The sequence below is a fragment of the Pelodiscus sinensis genome, chromosome 2 (assembly GCF_049634645.1).
Source record: "Pelodiscus sinensis isolate JC-2024 chromosome 2, ASM4963464v1, whole genome shotgun sequence".
Classification (NCBI taxonomy): domain Eukaryota; kingdom Metazoa; phylum Chordata; order Testudines; family Trionychidae; genus Pelodiscus; species Pelodiscus sinensis.
Window position 1 is genome coordinate 248792891 of NC_134712.1, and position 27749 is coordinate 248820639.

The following is a 27749-nucleotide window of genomic DNA, read 5'->3' on the forward strand; positions in this document are numbered from 1 at the left end:
GAACATGATCCTCTACCCTATGAGCAAAAAGCCAGCTGGGTATTAGCTAAGGCTGCAAGCAGACTCATTATTCTCTCTGTATGTGGTCTTAGTGCCACGAGATGAGACGGTGCATCACACCCGGCAGATGTGTGCGTTACATTGTTACTTACGCAGGGCACCATAGCTGCATTTGGATCAACTTCTCCTGCTCCCAAAGTTGAGACTCAGAAGGCCCAATACAGAACCAAGCAGTTTATACATTCTCTCTTCTTACTTGGTGCTTAAAATGAGGCTCCCCCAGGCTTACCGGGACAAATACAATCCCAGCGTAATGCCACTGGCTGCAGTGGAATTGTATCCAATTATGCAGGGCTGAACACAACGTATGACTTAGCCAAACACAAGTCATCGGACGCAGTACAGGGATAACTGTGTAAAATGTAATGGCTTGTGTCTGCAAGAGGTCCAAATAGATGATCTGTTGCTCAATTTTGGCCCTGTAAGCTATAGATATATGAATTTGGCCCAATGTGCCTACACCCAAACTCCATGGAAACCAGAACATAATGCAGATGTGGAAACAGTGCTTTTTAAAAGTATGCTAGGTTCTGTTATTTACTTTTGCACTTGGACAGGTGGACAGTAAAGATTCAGCAAATTCTTGGTTCCTATGGCAATGAAGGCCTAAGTCTTGGGTGCGAGATAAAAACTTGAGCGGAACAGAACTGAAGATTCAAGCTGTCATGCTCATGCGAGTCACTTCAATGGAACTAACTGGGATTTACACAACGGTGACTTGCCGCTGAATCAGGTCCACACCTCAAGCGCATTTTTACTCAAGAAAATCTACAGTCAATGGACAGAATAGAGGGCTTTTTGCGGTGTAGGTATACCTCCTTCTACGAGGCATAACTCCTTTTTGCGCACGAGTTCTTGCACAAAAAGGCATGTATGGATGCTCAATAGGGGTTTCTTGTGCAAAAAGAGCCTATCACAAAAAGCACAGGTGCTCTGATGGCCATTCTGTGAATGGCATCAGCACTTTCTTGTGCAAAAGCGTCCATGCAGTGTCGACACTCTCTTGCGCAAAAGCACATGGCTTTTGCGATGCGCTTTTGAGGTGTGGACGAGTTTTTGCACAAGACGTTTTTGCGGAAGAGATCTTCCGCAAAAAGCTTCTTGCGCAAAAACCCTGAAGTGTAGACAAAGCCTAGGTGTCCATAAAAGAAAAGAAACTCATCCATCTGTCTGAGAGTGCAGGGCTGTGTTACTGCAATTTCCCACCCTTGTAACACCACTGGCATGAGAGCAGCTTAGAACTGGACTAATGCAGGGGAAAGAGAAGATACTATTGATGAGGCAGAACGAGGGAGGTTTTCTCTGCTGCTGCCCCCATAGTACATTCTGTGTGACAAAGACAGGACCTGGTTCCTAAAAAGTGTGCTGAGTCCTCTGGCTCATTGTTTCTTTGGGCTGCCTGCCTGAATCCACGTCTTGCCCTGTGTCTTATGCTCAGAGTATAAGCTCTTTGGGGACAGGGAACATGTTTGTACAGTGCCTAGCACAATGAGGTCCCAGACAGTGACTGGGGCTATTAGGAGCTACCATAAGCCAATACAAATATAGTAATATTAATAGTTCTCCCTGCCTGAAATAGCAAGTAAAGAAGAAAGTGCCAGCGAATTTTCTGAACTGTCCCTCTTTCCAGCCTTACATTACACCACGAGAAAGGCCACAGGAGGTCAGATTGCAGGTCCATGCAGGCCAGGATCCTGTCTTCTGACAGTGGCCTCAGAAGGAATAAACAGACCAGTAAATCATCAAGGGTATGTCTAGACTGCATCCCTCTGTTGGCAGAGGGATGCAGATTAGGCAGGTCGGCATTGCAAATGAGGTAGGGATTTAAATATCCTGCGCCTAATTTGCATAAAAATGGCCACTGCGTTTTGCCGACTCAGCACTTTGTCAGCAAAAAGCGGCAGTCTAGAGGGGATCTGTAAAGAAAGAAAGTCTTTATCGACAGATCCCTTATGCATCCTACCAGGAGATTTACAGGATCTGTTGAGAAAGGCTTTCTTTCTCTACAGATACCCCTCAAGACTGCTGCTTTTTGCCGACAAAGTGCTGAGTCGGCAAAACGCAGTGGCCATTTTTATTCAAATTAGGCGCGGGATATTTAAATCCCTGCCTTGTTTGCAATGTCAACCTGCCTAATCTGCATCCCTCTGCCAACAGAGGGATGCAGTCTAGACATAACCCAAGAGATCCATCTTCTGTCAGCCACTCCTAGCTTCTGGAAAATAGAATCTATAGGGATATTCAGCTATGTGTTGCATCCCTAACCATTCTGGCTAATAGCCATTGATGGACCTCTACTCCATGAACCTATCTGCTTCTTTTTTGACGTCTGAACCTTAAAGATAATTGGGTATATTTTGTGTCTGTGAAATCTATTGTCAGATTGCCAAGCTCCATAAATGAATCCATGTCCTACATTCTGATGTTTCCCTGCGTTGTTTCTCTCTCACTCCCATGGCTTGCAAGAGCAATCCAATGCCTTTCAGACAGAGCAGGTTCTCTTTCTAAGCCACTTTAACATCTTCTCACCAGAGCATTTACTCTCCTATTGGAGAAATTATCCTGCCTTTGCTCCCTTTCATCCTTGATGCCATGTGCAATTGCAGAAATTAAACAAGCTCACTGTCTGAAAGCCATTGTCTAGCTCAGCATGTTAGTGCAGCAGCAGACTATAGCACCGACTTGGGAGAGCAAAGAAACTCAGACCCTGGACCCCGAGGGCCAGATTCAGAGCCCATTTATACTGGAGTAAATCCAGAGTAACTCCACTCTTGTCAGGGGAGCTGTTCCATGTTTACACCAGTGTAAAGTGGGCTCAGAATACGGCCCACTTTTTGAGTGTCACTGCTGCACTGAGGGGAGTATAAACCCTTCCAAATTTTAGTGGATTTTGGGAATTTGTCCCAAGGATGAAAGAAAGTATGTTTTATAAAATGAAGGTGAACAGCAAAAACATTCTGTGCGTTAAAAGAAACCCCTCAGCAGTTTCCCCTGGAGAGTGTGTTTTTCACTGCCTACCCCAAACTAACCCCCACAGCTGAACTATCTCGCTCCAAGGGGCTGAATTTCAGAGGTGAGTTCAGTCACCTGGCTCTCAACTCGGCAGCAAGGCTGAGGCTCCTGAATGGACTGGCTGGAGGACTTGTATGGGGCTCACTAGCAGGACTCATAGGAGCTCCAGGGGTTTACATAACCTGAGGCAAGCTGTGAAGCAGACAGGATCACAGGGAGAAGACCTGAAAACCAGGTTTCCTGCTTCTCAGGATCATTTGGTCACCCTGAGCACTCTGCCTCTCTCAGGATAGGGCTCTTTGCTATCAGACGAGCCAGTCCTAACATTTTGGCAGCAGGGTGTGAGTGTGCACAGATAACACCAACGGATGCTGGTCGTCGTCAGCTAGGACTGAACCTGAGACCTATGGATCTTAACACACAGCTTTTAGCCAATGCAGTAGCAAGCTCATCAAACCAAGCTGCCACTAGGGGGGGGACAGAGTGCCACACCAAGCCTGCATGTGTTAAACACACACACACACACACACACACACACACACGGGTTGATAGCCGCTGCAAGCCCTGGAACAAAGTATGGGGGGGCAGCTTTGTGCCCCCAGATGGGGGGGGACCTTCAGGCAGAAGGGTCTGGGTCTGGGGTAGCCAGCCCTCAATGCCCTATGCAGTACTATTAAATTGGTGCCTATGCCCAAAGGCAGCCAAGATGGGGATGATTTTTTAGGGGCGTGATTTCATAATCTTCAGCAACGCACTAAAGAAATAGTTTTAAAGCAAATTTTAAACTAAGCCCCTGTGGACTAACACACAGAAATGGCAGTGTACGGCTATCCCTGGGCTTGGCAAATGCCTGTTAAATGGCTTCGTTATCTCTGGAATGGCTCTTTCACAGGTTTGATGTTCTGCTAATAGCTCCAGCCGGCTTCTTCACTTGTAAGTGAACTTGATCCTTTCTGGAGGAAGCAAAGTCACAGAACAGGGCAGCAAGAGGCAGGTGGATGGATATTAAGACCCACTGGTGCCCCGAATTTTTGGGTGCCCTATGCAGCTGCGTATTCTGCCTATGGGTAAGGACAGCTCTGATTGAGAAAGTTGACTTCCCAACCCAGGCAGGAGGAAAAAATAACGTCCTCACCCCATTGCTAGTGACATGATCTGGCATCACACGACCATGTAATACGTTCACAGTGACTGATGGTCACAGCAAGGAGCCTGGACATTACTTGGGATTTCTTGCCCCATAGAGTGAAATGCTAGAGAAAAACACTTCACATGGGTGGACTGACTCTAGAACAGATCTCAGTCCGTGATCAGCTGACATTCCAACAGGGACAAAACTGAAAGGAAGAGGAAAACGAAACACGCTTGAAGAGGATCATAAAGAACAAGAATCTCAATATTTAGATCTATAAGTTAGACATAATGACAAGAGACATAATGACATAATGAAAGGTACCTTTCATGGGAACTTGGTATCTTTGACAAATTAAACAGTACAACAGAGAGACACCAGCAGCCTCCCAAATCCCAGAGGTGACTTAGATATTAGACCAAGACTGCCAAGGCTCCGTCAGTGTCACCCACAAATGCTGGCCCCAATGATGGGCGCTTCCACCTCTCCAACAGCTGGTTAAAAAAGCACCTTCCAGCATGCCTGGAAGTCAGCTGAGTCAGCTTCATTCTGTTTATTTAGGGATCTCTCCTTATGGGAACGTTGCAGAACAAATTCAGTTGGGTTTTCTCACTATGGCGGGTGCTCCGGTAGGACTCATTCCTTCTTGGTGCCCAAGGAGAAGTTCCTCCTCATCCATCCTGTATGACGAGGCTTTACTGCGATCTTAACTGCAGTGGTCCCATGGCCTCCAAGAAAACAGCCCTTTCTGGGACAGATGGTATGTCTGCAATGCAACTCAAGGGCGTAACTGCAGCATACTTGGATGCATCCAAGCTAGCTCACACATTGATAGCAGTACAGCCATGGCCACACGTGCTCCAGCATTGGCCAGCCCCATGAGTAATTACCAGGATCCCAGGCGGGTTTGTATGGCTTTCGTGGCCACAGCTTCACCATCTTGGAGTCTCGTGCTGGCTTAATTAAAGCTAGCTGAGGTCTGTCTGCAAGACCCACAGTTACACCCCGTGACTGATGTGCTCACATACCTTCAGGGTGATCTGTGGAAGCTCTCCCTGCTCCTCCAAAGAAGTAGAGCTCCATGGAGGTAAGCAAACACAAGACTGGAGCTTCTTCAATAGCCTTCCCCAAGAGCGCCCTTTCCCCCCTCTTAGCCTTTGGTTTGGATTCTCCATCTACCTCAGCACCAGATGGTGTGACAAAGGCAGCATGGCCTATTAATTAGAGCAGAGGGAAAAATCAGGGCTACTCTTCCACACCAGTGTTCTGACCCCCTTTTACACCCCATGGCATTGACACCGGATAAAGTCACCAATACACTTGGCCTTACAAAACGGACTTTACCTGCACTCTAAGTGACACCTAGAGGCCAAGCAGAGAAATTGCAGGTGCAGATTCACCCTGAATATATATATTGGTCTTTAATGAGGCTCCCTCTTCTGTTACATCAGAGGCGGTGGCCGGAAGACATGCTCTATAAACCAGCGGTTCTCGAGTGGTCTCATGTGCCAGTCCACTTCTTAGACAAGAAATTGTGTCCTGGCCAGCTCCCTGCTTCACCCCAATTCCAAAGGTGCCCTCAGGCAGGTGATGGATTACAAGAAATAGTAGGGGAGGATAAGGGAGGAAATAAAAGTCACACTGGACATTATCTAAAGCTCATTAAGCTCAATGGGAGAACTGGGATCAGGAGCTTAACATACTGGGTGCAGCTCACTTGAGAACAGCCATTCGTTCTGGTCGGTGTCATTTCTCATGCTGCCCTCACCTCTGTAGCTTCAGCATCTTCCACTAGTGCATTATGGGTATGTCTACACTGGGATAAAAACCAACAGCAGTGAGCATCAGAGCTCAAGTCAGAAGACTCAAGCTAGCAGGACTAGGGGGCTAAAAATAGCCATAGAGACGTTTGGGATGAGGCTGGAGCCTGAGTTCTGGGACCGTCCCCTCTCCCAGAGTCTCAAAACATGGGCTCCAAACAAAGCTGCAATTTTATAGCCTCACAGCCCAGGACAGCTGACCTGGGCCAGCTGCAGCCATTTCCCGAGTCTTTTATTGCAACAAAGACATACTGGAAGCAAGGTGACAAGTATTGTCCTATATGATTCGTTCTCTTTCTCTGAAAGTCTCCCCAGAGAGAGCTGGGTGTGTAGAGTTTGCTTTTGCTTTGATAGAGGGATTCTTTTGGACCCTCCTCCTCCTCCCACACTCCTTTTGTGCGTGTGCTGCTCATTTCCTATCCCCAAGGGCAATGATTTACCTTCTTCCCAGATGAAACATTAATACAGAATTATCCACAGCTCCCCACTTCCCCATTGCCATGCCTGCTTTTCAGTTTGATTCTAAGGGGTTGCTGCTCCTCCCGTATGGCTTAAAAAGAGAAGCACAGTTCTCTTTGAACCAAAGAAACACCTGAAAAAGAAAGATACAAAGCAACCACGCAGGGAAGCATATGGGACTGCTTCCTGCGTCTACTAAGAGCTGGTCACAAAACCCCGAAAAGTGCCCAGGGCTAGCCTATGGCTAGTGGCAAACATTGCGGTTTGATGACGGATAGATGTTCAACTAATGTGACACAAACATCTTCTCTGCGGCGAGAGGGAAGTGGTCCCAGAGACACAAGTGAAGAATCACTTCCCTAAAGTACGTGGCTGCCTGAGTCAGACTGGCCAAGAGACATCTCCTAGTAAAGGGAAGGGACCAGTTTCCCAGCTGGTACCCATCAGCGTTACACCATGGAAGCTGATCCTGATTTACATCAGTCAGTGCTCTGGCCCAGTGGAAATGTGCCTGACTCTGAACTTCAGCCTCAGGCCCTGGTTTTGGAAGATCTGAAGAGCCTGCACAACATCAACAGAAACCTAATCAAGCCTGATCTGATTAGCACGCAGAAAAGCCTCCTAGTAACCCAACACAAAGCCACACCGATTAGCATTCGATTAGCTGGAGAAAATTCAGAAGAAATGATTGAAAGTGTGTTAATAATAATCCTTATTGTGCCACATGCAATTAACGGCGGTTTTAGCCTTGATGGGGAGATCGCACAATTTAAAGGGGAATGAGTGAACAAGGGTGACCAAGTGTTTGTTTTCGTTCACATTTTTAAACATCGCTGCCAACGTGCACTTTCCAAACTCCATCGCCATCAGGACAATGGCTTAGCAAACATTATGGGAAAAAGAAAAAGAACAAGAAAGGGAGAGAAAAAAAATCTTGAGAAAAAAACTGCCCTCCCCCCTAACCATCGTGCATGAATTCAAACACACAGCCTCAGACCATCAGAGACAGGGTACAACCTGATCTCAAACTATCAAGGGATGGTGAACAAAGGCAATATCCATGTGATAGGTCATAGCTGTGATTGCTGTGCATAGCTCCACTGAAATGAAGCCATCTGATACCAACAAAAGGTCTCTCCTCAGATCTTAACCCATAAAACTCCTCTACCTAAGAATCAACATTTCCTCTCTCGATATCTTGGCTTACTGATTTCTCTCGTCCACCTCATTCTCTTCTCTGCTTCTCAGCTATCTCCTTCATTCCTGCTGCTCTCCCACTTCACTTTCAGGTACTCCAATTTACTCCCCACACTGCAGGAATGACCAGGGGAGCTGAAACCAATGGTTGAGCCGGGGTGCAGGAAGCCATTGAACCAAGCTGCAAACCCTGCATATAACAAAAGCCACTTCAAGCCAAGAGGTGCAGCAGCACCCCTAGTTCCCGTACCTATAGGAATGATTTTGTTGAGGGTGTCGGTGTTTATTATGCCGATGCACTGCCCAATGCAGGGGCCCCTTCTTCCATCTCTAACACGAAAGCATGGAAAAGATAGCCTGGGGTTGCGGTGGAAGCTCAGAGGTAAGCAGGCTGGGCAGCAATGCTAATAGAGCATCCTGCCCCAAGGGTGTGTTATCTGATCTGAGCAGCACACTAGTCCTGCTGTTCCCATCCTGGCACACCAGCCAGCGACTGGAGAGCTGCAGTTTGTTCCTGCAGGCCAGGTGTCACGTAAGTAGCATCCCAGCAACGCCCTTAAAAATGAGACATTGTGGCTGGATTCTCCTTTCCCACCAGTTTTCCACAGACTCTACTTCACTGGAGTTTCTCCTAATGTAGACCACTTTGAATGAAAGAAGAGCCTAACTGGATAGCTGCACCAGGTTTTTCCTTTGGCTACCACTCCCAATGCCATTTACCCTGCGAGCACCCGTAGGGCAAGGCCCCTTTGGCTAAGCACAGGATAGTCTTATTCCTCCAGTACAAGGAGTGCATTTTTCAGGGATGCTGTTGATCCACTTTTCGTCCTGCCCCTCTGTTCATTTTCCTTTCCTCAAATCCAATAGAAAATACTCCTGGGATGACTACAAGCTGGACAAGAGAGAGAGGAACAGGTGAAGAGAGCTGAAATCTCTGTAAAAGTGATTTATGACCATGGACTTTTCAGAGCAAAGAGAGGGACACCTGGATTTTGCTGCACAACCAAATGTCTCCAGATTTTCTCTTGGCTAGGCCCTCCGCTTCAAAATATACTTCCCACAAATTAAGAGGCTCTGCTAGACTGCCATTTTGATTTAATTTCAGGTTGGCTTTCAGGTGTTGATGCAAATGCTTGCCTTCTCCCTGCCATCCACACATTGTCTGTATCATCTGTATTTACATAGCACCTGGCTAACCCTTAATCGGTCAAGCTGCACTGATGGGTATTTCATTCCTCTCCGTGACACAGAGCGACCCAGAACAGAAGGTGCCAAATCTCTTACTATGGTGCTCAATTTTCAAAGACAACTCTTCTTTAATTAATGGAAGAACCTCTTACAAAAGGAGATTATGCAGAGCTGAACTATGAATAGGAGGGCTCCTCGTAGCAACACTCTGGGTGAAAGGTAGGAACACAAGTAGAAATCCCAGTACATCATTCACTTATAAAATGAACAGGTCTATAATTAGTACCTGAACAGGTACTATAGTATAAAGTATGAACATGGCTCTAATATGATGATTTCCTAGAATGACTCTTGTTTAAATATGATCTACATTACAGCAACATTTTGAGTAATTCCTTATTCAAAAGAGAAGCAGCAGTGATGTATTTCAATTAAATGTGCAGTAGCTTAACTAATGAAAAAATTTATTCCAGTGAATTTCTTTGGTTCATGTTCTGCATTTTTCCCTGATAAAGGTGAAAAAGGAGTCTGTAATTGTCCCATAAACACACACAAAAAACTATTTATCTGTGGTCAAGGCAGAGGTAAAGCAACAAAGCACTGTGGGAAATGCTCTATGGAATGTGAAATAGATGACAGTTTAATGGCCAAACTAATTTCTGAAAAGTAATCAATAGCCATTGGCAAACGCCTTGTTGTGTGGGTGCACATGGCAGACATGTTTACTAGAGTCCCTGGAAGGGATGGCTTGAAGTGACCTGTGAGATCAAAGGAAAACAGTTGTACTTGCTTGGAGCCCAGTTGTCTGTGCTAACTCGAGGGGTCTGTATTTTCTCCCAAAATACCCCTCTAGGCTTCCGAAGGCTTTGACATGCCATGTGCCATTTTCATTCCCATCCACATTTCTTGCTCCTGCTACTTCTCCAAAAGCAGCTCCTTCTCATCCTCTCTCTTAGTAACATCAAAGCCGGGGTGCCCACCAAGCTTACAAAGAGCAGAATCAGACTGGCTCTGTGTTAAGCTAGAACTGCAAAAAGTCCCCCTTTTACAGCGCCTTAGGCACCCTCGCACTGCCGGTGCATTGTGAGGGAAGGTTTTCGTGAGGGGGAAACCTGCTGAAGTGAAACCATGAATCAGCTTCCCAGTATGCCACCAAACAGCCATCAGAACATAATACTCCGGGGCTATGTCTACCCTTACGGGGCGAGTAGAGTACAAGTAATAGATGTGTAGCTACATGGTGCAGTGAGAGTCTCTTGCAGGGAGAGGCAGCTGGTTGTTACGCTGCTAGAATAGCAGCGTCAATGAGGGAGACCTTTTCGGGTGTGGAACGAGGCTACACAAAGCACTCTACTTGCTTAACTCGGGATGCACTGTCTACAATGATAGATGCTAAATATGAGTCGACAGTGTGTCGCTGTTGCCAAAAAGCAAACAGAGTTCTGAGATGCATGTTGTGAGCAAGACATGAGAAGTCATTCTCGCGCTCTATCCTGCGCTGATTAGGCCTCAGCAGGAGTACTATGTCCAAGTCCGGGCACCACATCTAAGGAATAATGTGGAGAAATTGGAGAAGGTCCAGAGAAGAGCAACAAAAATGAGTAAAGGTCTGGAAAACATGGAGCTATGAGGGAAGACTGAAAGAACTGGATTTGTTTAGTTTGGAAAGGAGAAGACTGAGAGGGGACATGAGAGCAGTTTTCAAGTACCTAAAAGGGTGTCACAAGGAGGAGGGAGAAAAATTGTTCTCCTTGGCCTCTGATGATAGGATAAGAAGCAATGGGCTTAAACTGCAGCAAAGGAAGTTGAGTTTGGACATTAGGAAAAACTTCCTGCCTGTTAGGGTGGTTAAGCTTGGGAATAAATTGCCTGGAAGGGTCGTGGATTCTCTATCATTGCCTAACCCTGATCTTAAAAATCTCCAGACACCTGTCAGGGACGAGCTGGATGGTGCTTGGTCTTGCCATGAGTGCAGAGGTCTGGATTGGATGACCTCTCAAGGCTCTTTCCAGTTCTATGGTCTTATATTTATGCCCCTGCTAGCTAGCCGTGCAGTGTCTGTACTCTGCAAACCACTGCAAGTGTAAAAGTACCTTAGAAAGATGGGCCATTAAGCCAATTTCTGATGCAGCCCAGCGCTCTCCCAGTGCACCTCCACCCCTGCTTTGCCAGTTCACCCCAACCACCCTGCTCCCCAACCCCACTGCAATGCTCAATGTCTTTGAGAAAAAATAGGACACGTGAATGGTTCCTGGAAAAAGAGGGGTAAATCTGTGGTAGGCAGTGGGGGAATAAAATACAGAGAGGCTTGTGGTTGCGGTGAGGAGAGGGGCTATAAGGAGGGAGACAAATGGGGTAAATGGTAGAAGAAGAAAGGTTGGAGGCTTAGGTAATGGAGCTGAGGTGTAAAAGGAGGGGAGAGGTGCGATGTGGCAGGAGAACTCGGGTGGGATAGAGACGTGTCAGCCCCACATTCCCCCTTCTGTGTATACACCCAGATCTGGGGGCCACTTGACATTCCCATAAGCAAATTAGGGAAATGTGATCTTGATGAAATTCTAGACGATGAGTGTACTCAAGGAGTATAGTATATATTCACGGTATATCTGTGCTTTGCTGTCCTATTAGTGGGGTTCCACAGAGGTTGTTCCTGGATCTGGTAGCATTGAGTGTTTCCATTCATGAGTGAACAGTATGCTTATAAAATGTGTGACATCAAGCTGGGGTGGGGGAAGAGTTGCTAGCACTTTGGAGGACAAGAGTAGAAGACAAGGTAATTTCAACCAACTGGAGCACTGGTCTGAAATCAGCACGGGAAAATTCAATAAGACAAATGCAAAACACTTCCCTTATGAAGGAAAACTCAAATACACACCTGGGTAGAGGTGGCAGCACTGCTGAAAAAGAATCTGGGGGCTGCAGAACCAAAGAGTGAATATGAGTCAGCAACAGGCTGCAGCTGTGAAAAAACTAGTATCATTCCAAGAAGTGACATATGTAAGACACAGGAAGGGGGGTCAACAGCCAACATGGGGACAAGAAGGGGGGCATTCCATGCCCTCAGAAGGGGTGGGGCTGAGGGCAGTCAGCCTTCTACTCTGTCGTGTGCAATTCTGGTACCAAAATGATTTATTGGCAACAAAAATGATTCAAGGTTTAAGAAATCTGAGCTGGGGGAAAGACTGCCCTGCTGTGTCGCCAAACAGCTGATCGGCACAGCGTGGCGGCCATTTTGATGTAAATGAAGCGGCGATTATTTAAATCGCCGCTTCATTTTCCTATGTCTAGTAAACTCATCTACATGGCTCTGTCGACGGAGCCGTGTAGTCTAGACATACCCAAAGTGATGGACTTTGTAGCCAGGGAAAGTTAGGTTAGGTATTAGGAAAAACTTTCCAACTGTAAGGGTTGTCGAGCTTCCAAACGAGGTTGTAGAATCGCCATCATGGGAAGTTTTTAAGAACAGACTGGACAAATGCCTGCTGGGATGGTCTGAGGTTTGCTTAGTCCTGCCTTAGCACATGGGTCTGGATGAGATGACTCAAGTTCCCTTGAAGCCCTACATTTCTATGATGTGACATAAGGGAAGCCTTGCTCATCAGGGGGTCTCTGAGCCCATCTCTTGGTCACTATGAGAGTACCAAGACCTGAGGCCTCTTGCCCATCTATAGGGGTTGGACCTCCCAATTGTTCCCCTCATTTGAGCCAGGTCTGAGGGAGGTTGCCATTTTGAGAGAGTCTGAGGACTTCTCCCACGTGAGCCTGGATCTGGAGAATTTCTGCCCCTCTAAGTGGGGAGCTGAGAACGGATGTACTTTATACATGTCACGGGCACTAAAGCACCCAGGACAGGAAGAGGAAATCCCCCCATTGAGATGGACAGAGCTGGTATTTCAGGTCACAGACCTCTCCCTGGGGTGTGCTCATTCAGCTGAGAATATCTGCTAAGAAAACTGGGCCACTGCTCCGGAAGCAGGGTTAGTGATCCACATTTGGGGGCATGTGAGCAAGGGTTGCAGAGATACCAGCAGGTGAGCCGACAGCCTCACTGGGCCCCAGGGCAAGGGAGGGGGCAGCTCCATGCTCCCGGAATGGGCGGGGCCTCCGGCAGAAGGATGGGGCTAGAGCAACCAGCCCTCAGCATCAGTACATAGCCAGGAAGGATTGCAGTGTGTGCACAGCAATGGGGAGGGGAAGGGACAGGAGCACGAGAGAGACTTTCTTTGTAGCCACTTTATGGTTACCTAGGCAGTTCAAAGGAATATGTGGAGGCCTTAACCACTCCTGCCCACCCCCTAGTGACATTCCTAGTCTAACCTGTTGTACACCTGAGTGATGTGTTCACTGCTAGACCTTGTCTGTTCTAACACAGTGTGGGGGGATGCTATGGGGAGGATTATAGTGAACACAGCAGAATTGTCAGCAGCTGGTCTAACCCACACTTGTGTTACGGTGGACGGAGAGGAGCCCAAGACAGAGGACTTGCTGGGGTGGGGAGCCCAGGAAGCATATCTACAGGGGGCTGAGGCCAGGGAAACAGTTGGCAGAAAAGTCTTGGACTGATTGTCCGAAGAAAATCTGTTTTTCCTAGCTCTAGGGAGGAAGGAAGGGGAGTGCTGAGGAAGTAGCTACAGATGAATGTGGTGTTTCCAAAGATACACAGTGCAGAGATTTGGGACTTCAAGCACAGGTACCTTGACCCCACTGTCAGAAAAGAAATATGTGTAACAGCAGGCTTTCCAGCATGTGAATTCTGGGCCATTCCTGGCTCGCAAGACTGCAGAACTTTACCAGGGAGTGTGGCGTACCCATGGCTCACTTCAAGCTAATTCACCTTGGTATGCAAATTGCAGGCTCTGATGCATACAACAGCCTAAACTCCTACCAACCACTTTCCTTTCCCATTTAAAAAATCCCTACGAAATGTAAGAGTTACCCCCACCCCCGCGCATTAGTTCAGAGTAAAGGTTGCTTGGTGGCATGCTGCCCCCTTGCAGAACACTGAGCTGAGCAATACGCAGCCCTTGAAAGCTGGAAATGCGGAGTCTGTGTTACCTATGCAAGCTTTAACTCCCCCTCCCCCCCCCCCCCCGCCATTCAGCAATGCGCCGATATGCTCTGTTCTCACATACTCCTACAGTTTGCCTCTTTTTGCAGCCCATTCACTTTCCCTTTCAGGATTCCACCCAACGCTGTTGAAGGACGACAAGGCACATGTTCCCCATTAGCCAAGAAAGAATACAATATACGCACAATTTCAGAACCACTTCACAACCCGTTACGCTTCTTCGCAGGATAACAGCTCAGCTCTGCACCTCCACTTCACTAGCATTAAAGCAGTGGAATCCAGTCAGGTTCCACCTCACTGCTGAGAGCATCCAGCCACATAAAAGCCTTGCTCCCTAGAAATGAGGCATGCTGCATTCAGAAGAATGGCTGTTTGGAGGGTGAAAAACACAGGTCTCACATCACAGTCGCAGCTCTCTCACACACCTCAGACTAGGGGTGGGAAATAACTTTTGGTGGAGGGCCACTCCAAGATTTTGGTAAGTTGTCAAGGGCCGTACTTTTCTGTGGAGGTGGGTGCAGGGTCTAGGGCGAAGGTTGGGTGCAGAAGGGCGCAAGGGGTAAGGAACTGGGGTGCAGGAGATGGCGTGAGGTCTCAGAGGATGTTTGTGTGGAGGAGGGAATTGTGACCTGGGTCAGGGGATTGGCATGTAGGGTCAGGGAGAGAGTGTGGGTGCAGGAGAGGATTCTGGCCTGGGGGAGCAGTGTAAGAGGGGGTGCAGGTGTAATCCACACACCTAGCGTGGTTACTGAGCAATGCAAATGGTACCTAGACCACAGCAACAGTTAAGACCAAGAGACCTCTACAGCATGGGCTGGAAGCCAGCTGGCTTTTAGCTCAGAGAGCAGAGGCTCTTATACTCTGCTTCGGAGGTCCCAGGTTCAAATTCACCCGGTGGTGGTTACACAGGGTCTGAGAGGGAGTTGTCACCTGGGGCAGGGAGGGTGCAGAGGGTTTGGATGGGGACCTGAGGGAGGGTGCTGGGGTGCCAGAGACAGGTGCTGGCTGGGAGGAGTTTACCTAAGTATCTCCTGCCCAGCAGCCCCAGCCCGCTTGAAAATAAAAGCAGCTCTCAAATCCGGCTGCTCCAGTCACTCAGGCCAATCTCTCAGCTCTGATTGGCTGGTAGTTTCTGGCCAATCGGAGCTGAGGATTGGGCTGGGAGGGGGGAGACTGCACAAAGGCTCCCCCCATCTCTGCAGAGCAGAGAAATGCAGGGACAGTGTTAAATGCAGCAGCTGTGTGTGCCTGAAGGTCCTAGCAGGGTGCCCCAGAGGCCAGATCCTGTGGCTTGGCGGGCCGAATCCAGCCCCCAGGCTGTATTTTGCCCAGCCCTGTCCCAGACACACTCCATTAAGCAGAGCTAACTACTGCCTCCACCATTCAGTACAGCTACACCTCACGCTGACCATGGCCACTTCACCTGGCACTGATGCTGATAATAAATCCATCGACTGGCTTCCTCTCTCAGGGCATATCTACACTAGGAAATTATTCGGAAGTAACTTAATTTGAAACAACAATTCCCAAAATAACAAAATCTAAATAGTGTGTCTAAGGTTGCCAGATGGCTGAAAGAAAAATACCGAACACTCCCCGCCCCCCCCCAAAAAAAACACCAAGAAAAAATTTTGTTGAAAGAAAAAAAAAGGGGGGGACCACACCCCCCACACACAACCTCTGAGAACCTAGATCACTGCTAGCGGTTACCAGGTAATCATTAAAAAAAACCAAACACACTTCATGGGGGGAGGGGAGAGCAAGGAAGGGAGAGGTGCTGGTTGAAAAGGGGGGAGCCCTGGAAACAGCTAACGGAGGAGGGGGACGGCAATGGGGCTGGCCGGGGAAGATGGGGGGCCAACGGGAAGCAGAGCTGGTCATGGGGGGGGGGGGGTCGTGTGGAATAGGGCTGGCCGCGGGATATCGGGGGAGAAGGGACTGGCCAGAAGCGGGCAGGGCTGGCCGGGAGTAAAGGGGGGCGGGAAGCACAGCTGGGGGAATCGGGGGCTGCGAGGGTGGTCGGGAGGAAAGGGGAGCGGGAAGCAGAGCTTGCGGGGAAGGTGCAACGAGGGGAGAGGGGGCCGGGAGAAAGGGGGGGCGGGGAGAGGTGCAGCGGCGCTGGCCGGAGGAGACAAGGAAGAGGAACGGGCCGGCAGGAAGCAGAGCTGGGGGTGGTGTAGGGGGGCTGGCCAGGGAAGATCAGGAGGGAAGTGGGGGAGAACCAACCAGCCAGGAAGGGGGGGTGAGCAAATTGGCTGGCGGGGAGCGGAACTGACCTGGGCACTTGCTGCCTGTCCCGCGCAGGCTCCCGGCGACGCAGGAGCGAGGAGGCGACTTCCCCTCCTCTTCACACTCAACCAATTGAGGGCTCCCGGCAGCAATCGCAGCCCCGCCTCCCAGCTGGGACTCCCAGCTGCTCCCCCGCCCATGCCAGGCTTCCGTCCGGTGCGCAGCCGGAAAAATCAGAAAATACTGGACATTGCACATGTCCGGTATATTCTGATTTTTTTACCGGACAGAAGGTGCAAATACCGGACTGTCCAGTACAATGCCGGACACCTGGCACCTGGCAACCCTAAGTGTGTCCCCACTATGAGGGAGCCTCAAAATTAGTCCGAGGCAGGCTCTGTTACTGAGGACATGCTACCTTGGACTTAGAGCCCCAGGAAGCACTGGGGAGTAATTACTATTACTCTGGGGAGTGGTTATTTTGAAATAGCAGCAGCGGAGCATCCACACTAATGCTCCCGAGGAAAGCAGGAGAAGATTTCGAAACAACCAGCCCGTTATTTCAAAATAACGGGCTTGGCAGTGTGGATGCTCTGCTTATTATCTCAAAATAAGGGAGGTTGTTTTGAAATACATCCCTAATGTAGACCAGGGCTCGGTTTGCTACTGATAGGACCCCTCAATGTTCTACAAGGGGACAACATACCACAAAGCTACCTTAACTCCACATTAAGAGAAGGGTTTTTTTGGCCATTGATTATACACACATACAAAGCCCCATATATACCGGGAGGATTTTAGTTTAATTTTGATGGTGGTCTTATTTCTTTGCAAATTCTATGGCAGCATCAGTCTACGAAAAGCACATTAACAACTACATTGCCTCATTGCCAGAGCTCTGACTGCAGAACTCTACCTCGTTTGCACTGACTGGTGCATCAGATTCAAGGAAGAGTAGAGCTGTGTTTGTTAACATGCCTTCGCTTCACAAAACATGTAGGCTACGTCTACACTGGCCCCTTTTCCGGAAGGGGCATGTAAATTTCACCAGTCGTAGTAGGGAAATGCGCGGGGGATTTAAATATCCCCCGCGGCATTTAAATAAAAAAAAAAAAGCCGGAAAAGAGCGTCTACACTGGCCCCCGAAGTAGGAATAAGAGCCTCCGGAAAAGGGCGCTTTTTCCGGAGGATCGGGGCCAGTGTAGACGCTCTTTTCCGGCTTTTTTAAAAGCCGGAAAAAAGCGGCGGACATTTTTATTTAAATGCCGCGGGGGATATTTAAATCCCCCGCGCATTTCCCTACTACGACTGGTGAAATTTACATGCCCCTTCCGGAAAAGGGGCCAGTGTAGACGTAGCCGTAGAGGAGAAAAAAAGAATTCTCTGCCATAATGGAGCACACTGGATAAGGAGGGCAGAAAGTCCATACAGTGTCCAGAAAATAAGAAATCCCAGGGTAACTAACAGAGTAGAATTTTAGTTACAATCACAAGCTGCTCTCCGTATCAAAGATGAATGCAAGTGTCTATGACTCTGGGTAGTTTTCTTCTTCTGCCTTTAGTGCCTTTTGGATCAATTTTGCTGGATCATTTGAGGGTTTGTGTTGTTACTGCATCTCAGTGCATGGGGTTGTGTAATTGGCAGAGCTGCAGCTGAGGCATTAGGGGTAGAGACTACGGATCATACACTGGAGTTCCCAATGTTTCCTGCATGATCTTACTTTTGGTGGCAAACAGGGGGTCAAATTCATTCCCCCTCCCGCAAGTAACTCCATTAATTTGGCTCAGAGGATCAGATCCTCAGCTGGTGTTAAGTCAAACTACACAGAAGGCAGAGTCGCTAGAGAGATTCATACCAGCAGAGCCCACTATGTATAGAAAACGAGATCCACTTCTTCATTATTCGATTCCCACAACTTTACAGAGATTAAATATGCAACACAAAAACACATACTGATTCCTAAAGAGAAACCGCCCTCAGACTAATAACCAAATATTTTCCTTCTTCCTATCAACAGGATAACAGCTAAAACAAACTTCTGATGTAATGAATTTTGCAGAATGACCATTTTTGTCCAAGGAATCAGATAAAGAGTACAGCACTTACCAGAGAATGACATCAAACTATTGCCTACCTCTTGGTTCAATTTAAAATTCATCATGATGTTGTGCCGAAAGCAGAAAAAAATTGAATTAAGCATCCTGGCAGAAATCTCTTGTGGCAATGCAAATCATCTCCAAAGCAATCCCTCGCTTTACGGTTAGATTATTTGCCCTTATTTGTGAGACTGAGTTACTGTTTGTAGCTATGTGACTATTCTTATTTTACTTCAGATTGAACCTCTCTAGACTGGCACCCACAGGACTTGACTAGTGCTGAATCAGAGAATTTGCTGAACCTTGGGAGGTCAATCTTGTCAAGCAGCATTACCACTTCCACTGCTTACTAGGCTCATCGAAGGCATTTAGGGGTAAATTAAAGCTAAATAACAGCACAGAACACTGAGAGCCAGGACTTGTGGCTATAAACAAACTTTATGGGACTATGGGAAACTTGGCCACACCCATGATAAGTGGACATCAGCTAACTAAAATCATGCTGGATCATGGATGTTGCTGGACCAGAGTGCCGGACTACAGAGCTTCAACCTGCATTTGCATTTACACAATCTATATCCAAATACATTGGGATCTGCAGCAAAGGGCATCCTGGTATATTTAATGAACTATCTAAGTGAAAGTAAAAATAGCCAAAGTGTGGCAAGCAGATGGGTCTCCAGGAATATCAGACATGCCCCAAATTTGTAAACTGATATCTCTTTAAAGTATAGAAGTAACTGCATCTTAACTATAGTCTATCGATTAACAATTAACAGTTTCCTGTGAAGCATACGCAAGCTGGCTGTTAAGCAGCTGATTTCATAAGCAAGGAGTTGAAGGCTTGAGTCCATAGCTAAAAGCACTAAAGAGTAGAATTTCTCTAAATATCTTCTACCGGCTGTCATTGGTGCAGAACCCTAATCTCTGCATTATTGAACAGCAGTGCAAATATACTTCAAATTTACCATGCATGTATTTACATTTTTCTAATTTAGACACAAGCTTGAAAGGAAAAAAAATGATCCATTTCATATGACCTGCAAATAGATTTTCATATGTAGTATCCGCACGTTGTTTATCTGGCGAGCATGTTATCCTGGAAAGCGTATGTAACTTATGTTAAGCCATAATAACTGTGCCATAGATCTCTGAAAAGGGTATTTAGAGAAAGTTTCCTGCTAATGCAAGGTAAATAATCACCACTGAGACATTTTTCAGAAGAGACTGGACTTCCAATTAAATGAAGGACTACTGAAAATCTCTGTTATGAAGAGCATCAGCCTGATTTTTAAGTCTTTTTGTTTTGGGCACAAGAAATCCATTTAACATCTCTCCTGTTTGTCTTGACTGATGCAAATAGCTAATAACCATGCCATGCTGTTTCTATTAAGCCCTTTAGGAAGTATACAAACTCAGGAAATCAATTAAACCAACTTCCTACACAGAAAAGGGAAACAAAAGATTAACATTCCCCTTCTTGTACATATGCTTCTACGGAAAGCACATCGGCAGCCCTTGTAGAGCTGGATTCCAATACTCGCACTCTTCAGGGGTTGTGCCTGGCTCCCACGGATTTCAATGGTACTTGCTTGTGAAGTAACTAAGTGTTCATTCTTAGAAAGGATGGCAGGATCTGGCCCTGAGAAGGACACAGCCCATTTCACCACAAAGAACACAGCTCACAGAACATTAATCCTGCAGCCTTCGCCCAGGTGAACCTACTTCACTGGGCACTTTGCCTGTGGGAGAGTTGCAGAGATGAGGATCCCACACTGATTTTCAGGTGTACAGGGCCCTCTGCAGCTCCCCTGGCTCTCAAATAGGAGGAACGGGCCATTGCTCCCTTTTGCAAATCTGGCCATTAACCCTTAAAATGAGTGAAAAATCCACATCCAACCAGTGCAAATCAAGTTCTCAGAAAGACACAAGATTCCCTGACTTACTGACAGAAATCTGAGTGAATTTGGACCCTAAGAAACTACTAAAATGTTATCAATATGACTTCATTCCCCACACAGATAAGGACGCAGTGCAACTTCCAGAGAAGCAGAAACACACATTGCAAAAAGTATGCTCACCAACGGAGCACGTGCGGGGCTCATATTTGGGCCACTTAATCACGTAAAAGCTCCTAAACAGATACATCAATATTGACCAGAATGAGGGGAAATGAATGCCTGAGCCCACAGCCTGAACACAAACCCCACTCCATCCTGTGCTGATGAGTCACTGTTGTTTAGTTATGAAAATACTTCTAGCCAACCGCAAACAATCTGTAAAATATGCAGAAGGCTGCACTTTACTGTGTAGGTAAATTTGACCTGCCTAGTGACCTCCTATACAGGCTCACCTGAGTTCCTGATACGACTGGCTTAAAGCAGCGCATCCATTCCTAACTAATAAGCAAACTATCAGTGAAGTTAAATAGATTCGGCACCTCAGCCTCTGTTAGAATAAGGAATTCAGGGCTTTTCAGTCCACTCTAATCTCTATTCAGACCCACATTGTTCCCTCCAGAGGGTTAGTTGTTCCCAAGCACATCACCAATTTATTAATTAAGCTTGAGGACTGAGGCAAGCCAGAGAGATAATTACTTTAATTGAAACACATGTGCACAAACCCACAAGCCAGGATCACACTTATAAACACATAAGAAATTCAGTTGGCACATTTCAATTTCCTTGTCTCCTTACCATAGGGTGTGTTTTCTTCTCAATAGCTGCCTAAACATACACAGCTAAGTGTTCAAAAGGCCAAGTTTATGTTAAACCGGCATAATTGAGGACAGGAATTTGTCTGCATCATTCAGAATGAGACGGACGTATCAATTCCAACCAAACCCTTGAGGAAACTGCTTTTTACGAGGCCACTGTTAAGGGGCTTCATAAAAGTGTTTCTCAGTGCAAGTGAATGACAGAAGAGGGAGTTTGTACTTACGGGTGGTGTTGTATTTGATCCCGTTGAAAAACTCCGGGCAGGGTCTTTCCACCAGTTCCCCAGCAGTGGCCCTGGGCCAGCAGGTCCCTATCTGATCGGTGGTGGCATTGCAATATGGACCTTCACATTAAAAAGACAAATGAAAGAGAAGCGATTGAGAAATCCCCGAAGCAACCCGTTCCTATCACAAGCAACGTGCGATTCTAAGAATCTTAACTGAAGGCTTCACCAAGCCCTGTTTATAGGCTAACGCATCCTACCATCAAATTCAAGGAAGGGAATAGAGGAACTCTCCAAAAAAGTATCCCGGAAAGCATCCAGAAAGCTGCAGTTGGCATTAAATTCATCTATGATGATTTGTAATATGGTTGCATCCATTATTTGCCCCCCGGGGCTATGGAATCTAATCAGCTTTTCTTCTTTTCTGGGCTCTTTCTTTCCCCTCTTTCCTTCTTTCCAGGAGAAATCAAAATCTGAACACTCGGCAAGCTCCTGTGTGCACCTCTCCCCTTCTCGGTGCACGGCCGGGTGGGCGGCAACCCTGTGTCTAGCTGTGCAGCTAAATCCTCCGAGCGCGTCTGCTTTAAACAGCAGCTCGGTAACCAATAGAATGCCAGTGAGCGCAGACGAAAGGACATACCTCTCAGCTAGCCCCCCCCCCCCCCCCCGCCCCTTGCTTGGCAGCTTTCCAATTCCTGCTTGCATCGTCAGCCCCGCTACTCTGCTTCTTCTCCCCTTCTCTCCAGGTACCCAGTTTTATCACCAGCTGTTACTGACTTGATAATCACCCCTTCCTGAGCATGTTTAATGCAAACGAGACCAGCCAGGAAATCTCAAGGGAAAGGGACACAATGAAATGAATGTCTTGTCTGCCTGCACACAAAGCAATTCCTGCCTTTCCTATATGAATGAACGACGGACAGCATAGACAGAAGCATGGAGGTGGGGAAGTGACAGGATGAGGAGTAGTAATGTCTACAAAGGGGCCAGACCTTGTGGGAAAATAATAAGAACTGGAGATATGGAGCAGGGGGTGGGATTTTGGAGGAGAAGAGGTACTGGAGTAAAGGAGATTCATGGATAAAGTCCTGCGCAGATACAAAATTTGTATCTACATCCACTTCTGTATCTGCACAAATGACCCGCAGATACCTGCGCTGACATCAGCGATTGCAGATACCCATGGCTATAAAGTGGATATCCACCAATTTACAGGACTCTATTCATCGATCCCTAGACCAGAAGAGCCCATTGTGATTGAGTATGAACCTCCTGTGAAAGACAGACCAGAGAACGGCCCCAAAATAATTCCTAGAGCAGATCTGTAGGAAACCAGTGAATCTCAATTTAAAAATGGCCGGTAATGGGGAGACAACCATTCCCCATGGTAAGTAGTTCCAGTGGTTAAATACCTTCCTTATCACAAATCTACCCCTTATTTCCAGTCCGAATTTGTCCAGCCCTTACATCAGCTTAAGCCTCTCTGCTAGATGGAAGAGCCCATTATTTAAATATTTGTTCTCCACGTAGGTAATCACAGATCACCAACAAATCACTCCTTTGTTCAGATCAAGAGATTAAGCTCTTTGAAACGTTACCAGGTGGGTTTTCCAAATCTCTAATCAGTCTCCTGGTTCTTCTCTGAAATCCCTCCAGTGTATCAACATTCTTCTTGAATTGCAGCTGTAAGAACTGGACAGAAGATTCCTCCCTTGCTCTATTACGCTTGGCCTCCCCACCACCACTGCTCCAACGCCATGCACAAGCAAAGCAGCCGAGTGCAAGAGGAATGTACCCATCCTCAGCCCTAACCCGTAGCTTATTGGCTATTCTTCAGTGACAAATCTCGCTTTTGTGTGCAGGAACGGAGAAACATTTCCGACAAGAGTCCCATCAAACCCAAGCCTATCCCACGAAAGGGGCTGGATTTTCCAAATAAGCATTTTCCAAAATCTTTCTGTCAGGCAGGCTTCAAAAAGGTTTTCAGGACAAAAGCTTACTAGACACTAACCAGATAGTTTTGGTTTGTTTTTTTGTGAAACCCAGGTGTAGTCACCCACCTCACAATAGCCAGTAGGCTAAGGGTGGGCAACAATTTTTTGCCGGAGGCCACATCAGAAGGGGCGGATCCAGAATACTTCCCTGCTTTCCCAACACAGACCCTTGGTTCGGGGGTGGAGGAGCGGGTGAAGTCTTTGCCCACCCCAGAGATTCCCCCAGGCGCCCATGTCTCTGGCAGTGGAAGGAGACTTCACACGCTCCCCCTTCTGTCCCCAGACCAATCAGGGCTTGGGGAGCACGCAAAGTCTCCTCCTGCCCTTCCAGGAGCGCATGGCACTTCTAAGTGCTGCGTGCTCCTGGCAGCGTGCAGGAAACTTTGTGCACTCCCCCTTTCCCCTCCCCCCCCAGGCTCTAATTGGCTTGGGGACGGGGGAATGGCAAGGCCTCTGTGGGCCAGATCAACCTGCTTGGCAGGCCGGATCTGACACATGGAGGCCCTTTTGCCCACCCCTGCAGTAGGCTGATGGTTAGGGATCCTCAGGTAGGATGCTTGTCATTTCGTTTCATAGTCCTGCTCGACATCCGGCAAAGCAACGAGCAGAAGGCGGGTGTTCAGCATTCCAGGGGGATGCTCTAACCCGTCGCTTATTGGCTATTCAGTGACGAATCTCACTTTTGTGTGCAGGAACGGAGAAACATTTCCCACAAGAGTCCCATCAAACCCAAGCCTATCCCACAAAAGGGGTTGGTTTTTCCAAATTAGCATGTTCCAAAACCTTTCTGTCTGTCCACTCCCACTCCGCAGGCTGTGGTACACTGAGTCCTGGGGTCCTCCCAGTTGATCTGCAGACAGACTGAAAAATGTTGTAAGTGAAAGCACTGAGCGACGGCTCTGCAGTATTGTGAACTCTCCAAATAGCCTTGACTGGTATCTCTAGAATGCCAACATCCGCAATTCTATCGGGGGTAAGAGCAGCGGGTTGTTTGCCTCTTAACACCTTCCAAAGAGAGGGCAGATCAAGGTTCAGTGTTTAAGCCTGAAGCTGAACTTCACAGATCTGTAGTTAGCTTTTTTTTTTTAGGCCATGCATTCTCCAAGGAGCATGTGTGTGTTTAGTTTGTGAGAAGGAAGCTTCTTTGTGTTGGAGGCAATGCAGTCTAGTACAGCCTCTCCCCAAGTTACGAACAAGTTACGGACCAACACTTGGTCCGTAACTCGAAGTGTTCGTAACTTGGATCTGCATTCACGACCACTTTGGTCGTTAAGTGCAGATGGTCGTAAGTGGAGGTGGTCGTAACTCGGAGAGCGGCTGTAGATACAGCTTTGCTCCGGGATTTATGAGGTGTGGATTCCTCTCGTGCTTCTGCCTCAGACTTGCTGTCACACCTGGAACAACTCCTTGGAACACTGTTTCCCTGCCCACCTGTCTTGTCTGTTTTGACTGTAAGCTCCTTCTCAGAATTGGTACAGCATCTAGAATGTCAGAGCCCAAAATTCGGCTGGGAGCTCTGGGCACAACCGCAATGCTGGTAAAATAATAAGCAACAAAGAAGTAGGAAAAGAAATAGTGAATGAATTATTCCCGAAGTGGGAAAGGTAACACCCCTGCTTCCGACAGCCTGCTAGCATCATCAGTCAAAAATCTGAAATAAGCTGGATTCTTATCGAAAAAACTGCTCCTCGATGCCATCTCCATCTAAGTCAGGACCTAGATTTGCCTCTGCTGGGGCTAGTTTAATCTTGATAATTTCATTTTGATTCCTTCAGCTGCAAAATGCTGCTATAAAAGAATTTACAGAAAGCAAAAAACCCCAACGGCTGGAATCCATGGAGTTATTTAAATGCCGGCCCCAATTTAGAGGGAGCACGAGAAGTTCTGGCGACAGCACCATTCTGTGGAGCATCTCACACCCTCAAAAATGTTCCTCAGATCTGACCAGTTGCTAGGGGACAGCATCCAGCTTGCAGAGTGACCCATCAGCCAATGCAAGTTTGTCCTGGCTATCAGACCATAGCCAGAACAGACTTTGTGCACTTCAGGCTGCTGCTCTGTAAGTAAAAAATAGGTCAGTAAAACAAAACATGAGAGTAGAAAGTGAAGAGTTAAGGGCAGATACGTATCCAGATGCACCCATCACAGTTCACAGCTTCCTAACTAGGAGGCGTACATGTAGAACGCCACAGTGCATATCCCCACTCAACCTTAATTCCACCCGCACACCACGTCCCCGCAACAGCCTCTGGGCCAGAAAATTTTTTACACCATGATGTGCATTTCCATGGTGGGAACACAAGATATAGGACTGGCATATGAGCTACAATATTGTGGAACCTCCCCTCCTCATCCCAACCTCGGATCAGCCTTCAATGCACCCACCCGTCATTAAATGGGCATGCCAGTGTCTTGCCTACGAAGACTCCACTCTCTCCAACTACCCACCATGGCTGAAAAACCACGAACCCCATACATAATTTTCTATATACAGTCAATAAACAACCCCCTTGCCACCTCGCTATTTAACACGCCTTGGTTACCCCTCCTCGCTATTATGTAAAACCCCCAAGCTAGCCTGCACGTAGCATTGTACTTTCCTTATTCCCTGTCCCAGCGTAAGTCAATGAATCAACCTTCTACATACACACATCAGTCTTCCCATCCATTCTGCCTGTCCAGCATGGGTTACAAACCAGATTGTCCACCCCGCAACAAAAACAGCATGAGCGTGTCATCCTTTCTTGGTAAATTACACAGGGCTATGTTGTCATCTATTCTCAATGGCTTTTCCAAATAAGTATGATCGCCTCTCTGTCAGATAGTTAATGGGCGGCCGGTTTAGATTGGCTTAGGAAGTGCAATGAGGGACTGACCTACAAGAATATTTGGATCTTCTACTTTGATTTGTTTAAATGTAAAAGGGAGGTTTTTAAAGGCATCAAGGGAACTGAAATCCCCTACTCCTTTGTGACTTTTAAAGTTTCCCTCAGCATTCCTTGTTGATACAAGGGATTTTGGAGCTCAGAGGGCCTGATCCTGAGGTCAGTCCTACTTCTCACCTGAGTAAGGATTGCAGGAACAGACCCTTAATAAAAGCTATTATTTTACTGACTTGCCTCTAGACCAGAGGAGGGTAAGACAGTGTCCAGGGGCCGGATTCGGCCCACCAAGCTGGTTGTTCCAACCCACGGCTGCCCTGCCACTTCCCCACTCCCAGGCCAATCGAGACCTAGGGATTGGGAAGTGCGCCTGAAGGGTCCCCCCATCCCCAGTCAGGGGTGCACGGCACCAGAGGGAACTGCCAGCTGCTCAAAACAACTAGCGGTTCCCTCTAGGCACTGCGTGCCCCGGCAAGGCGGGGGCTGGGGGCAAAGACTTCACACGCTCCCCCACCCTCAGGCCAATCAGGGTCTGTGGGAAGAGGAGCACACAAAGTCTCCTGGCCCTGCCCCTTCCGCCCGAGGCCCCGCCCCTTCCGGGGCAGCCCGCGACCACTTCCAAAATTTGTGCAGTGGCCCCCCTTCAAAAACGATTGCCCACTCCTGCCCTAGACACAATGAAAGTTGGTTGCATCTCAGTGAGGATTTCAGGACTGCGCCTCATAGACTCATAGACTTTTAGGTCAGAAGAGACCATTATGATCATCTAGTCTGACCCCCTGCACAGTGCAGGCCACAGAATCTCACTCACCCCTCCTAGAATAATCCTCTCACCTATATCTCCGATATTGAAGCCTTCAAATACTTTGAAGGTCCCAAGATGCAGGGAATCCTCCAGCTGTGATCTGTGCCCCATGCTACAGAGGAAGGCGAAAAACCTCCAGGGTCTCTGCCAATCTACCCTGGAGAAAAATTCCTTCCCGACCCCAAATATGGCGATCAGCTAAACCCTGAGCATGTGGGCAAGACTCACCAGCCAGACACCCAGAAATTCTCTATAGTAACTAAGTTTGCAGATGATACCAAACTGAGTGGGGTTGCGACTTCTTTGGAGGATAGGGACATAATTCAAAATGACCTTAGCAAGTTAGAGAAATGGTCAGAGGTAAACAGGATGAGGTTTAATAAAGAGAAATGCAAAGTGCTCCACTTAGGAAGGAACAATCAGTTCCATACATACAAGATGGGAAGCGACTGTCTAGGAAGGAGCATGGCAGAAAGGGATCTAGGGGTCATAGTGGACCACAAGTTGAATATGAGTCAACAGTGTGATGCTGTTGCAAAAAAAGCAAATATGATTCTAGGTTGTATCAACAGGTGTGTTGTAAGCAAAACTCGTGAAGTCATTCTGCCGCTCTACTCTGCACTAGTTAGGCCTCAGCTGGAGTACTGTGTCCAGTTCTGGGCGCCACAATTCAAGAAAGATGTGGAGAAATTGGAAAGGGTACAGAGAAGAGCGACAAGAATGATTAAAGGTCTAGAGAACATGACCTATGAAGCCAGGCTTCAGGAACTGGGCTTGTTTAGTTTGGAAAAAAGAAGATTAAGGGGGGACATGATAGCGGTTTTCAAATATCTAAAAGGGTGTCACAAGGAGGAAGGAGAAAATTTG

The 27749-nt window shown here is 47.5% G+C and overlaps 1 protein-coding gene across 4 annotated transcripts in view; it reads right to left on the reverse strand.

Moving 5' to 3' along the window:
- The window catches only part of CRHR2 (corticotropin releasing hormone receptor 2), a 274374-nt gene that overhangs the window by 165234 nt on the left and 81391 nt on the right, over positions 1-27749 (reverse strand). For 3 of the 4 annotated variants that reach the window (XM_075922873.1, XM_075922875.1, XM_075922874.1), the window contains one exon: positions 21202-21321. In XM_075922873.1, the coding sequence (XP_075778988.1) occupies positions 21202-21321 (120 nt within the window). Of the gene's footprint in view, positions 1-21201; positions 21322-21461; positions 21764-27749 lie in introns of those variants that run through there. The other variant, XM_006120580.4, reaches the window with a different exon arrangement.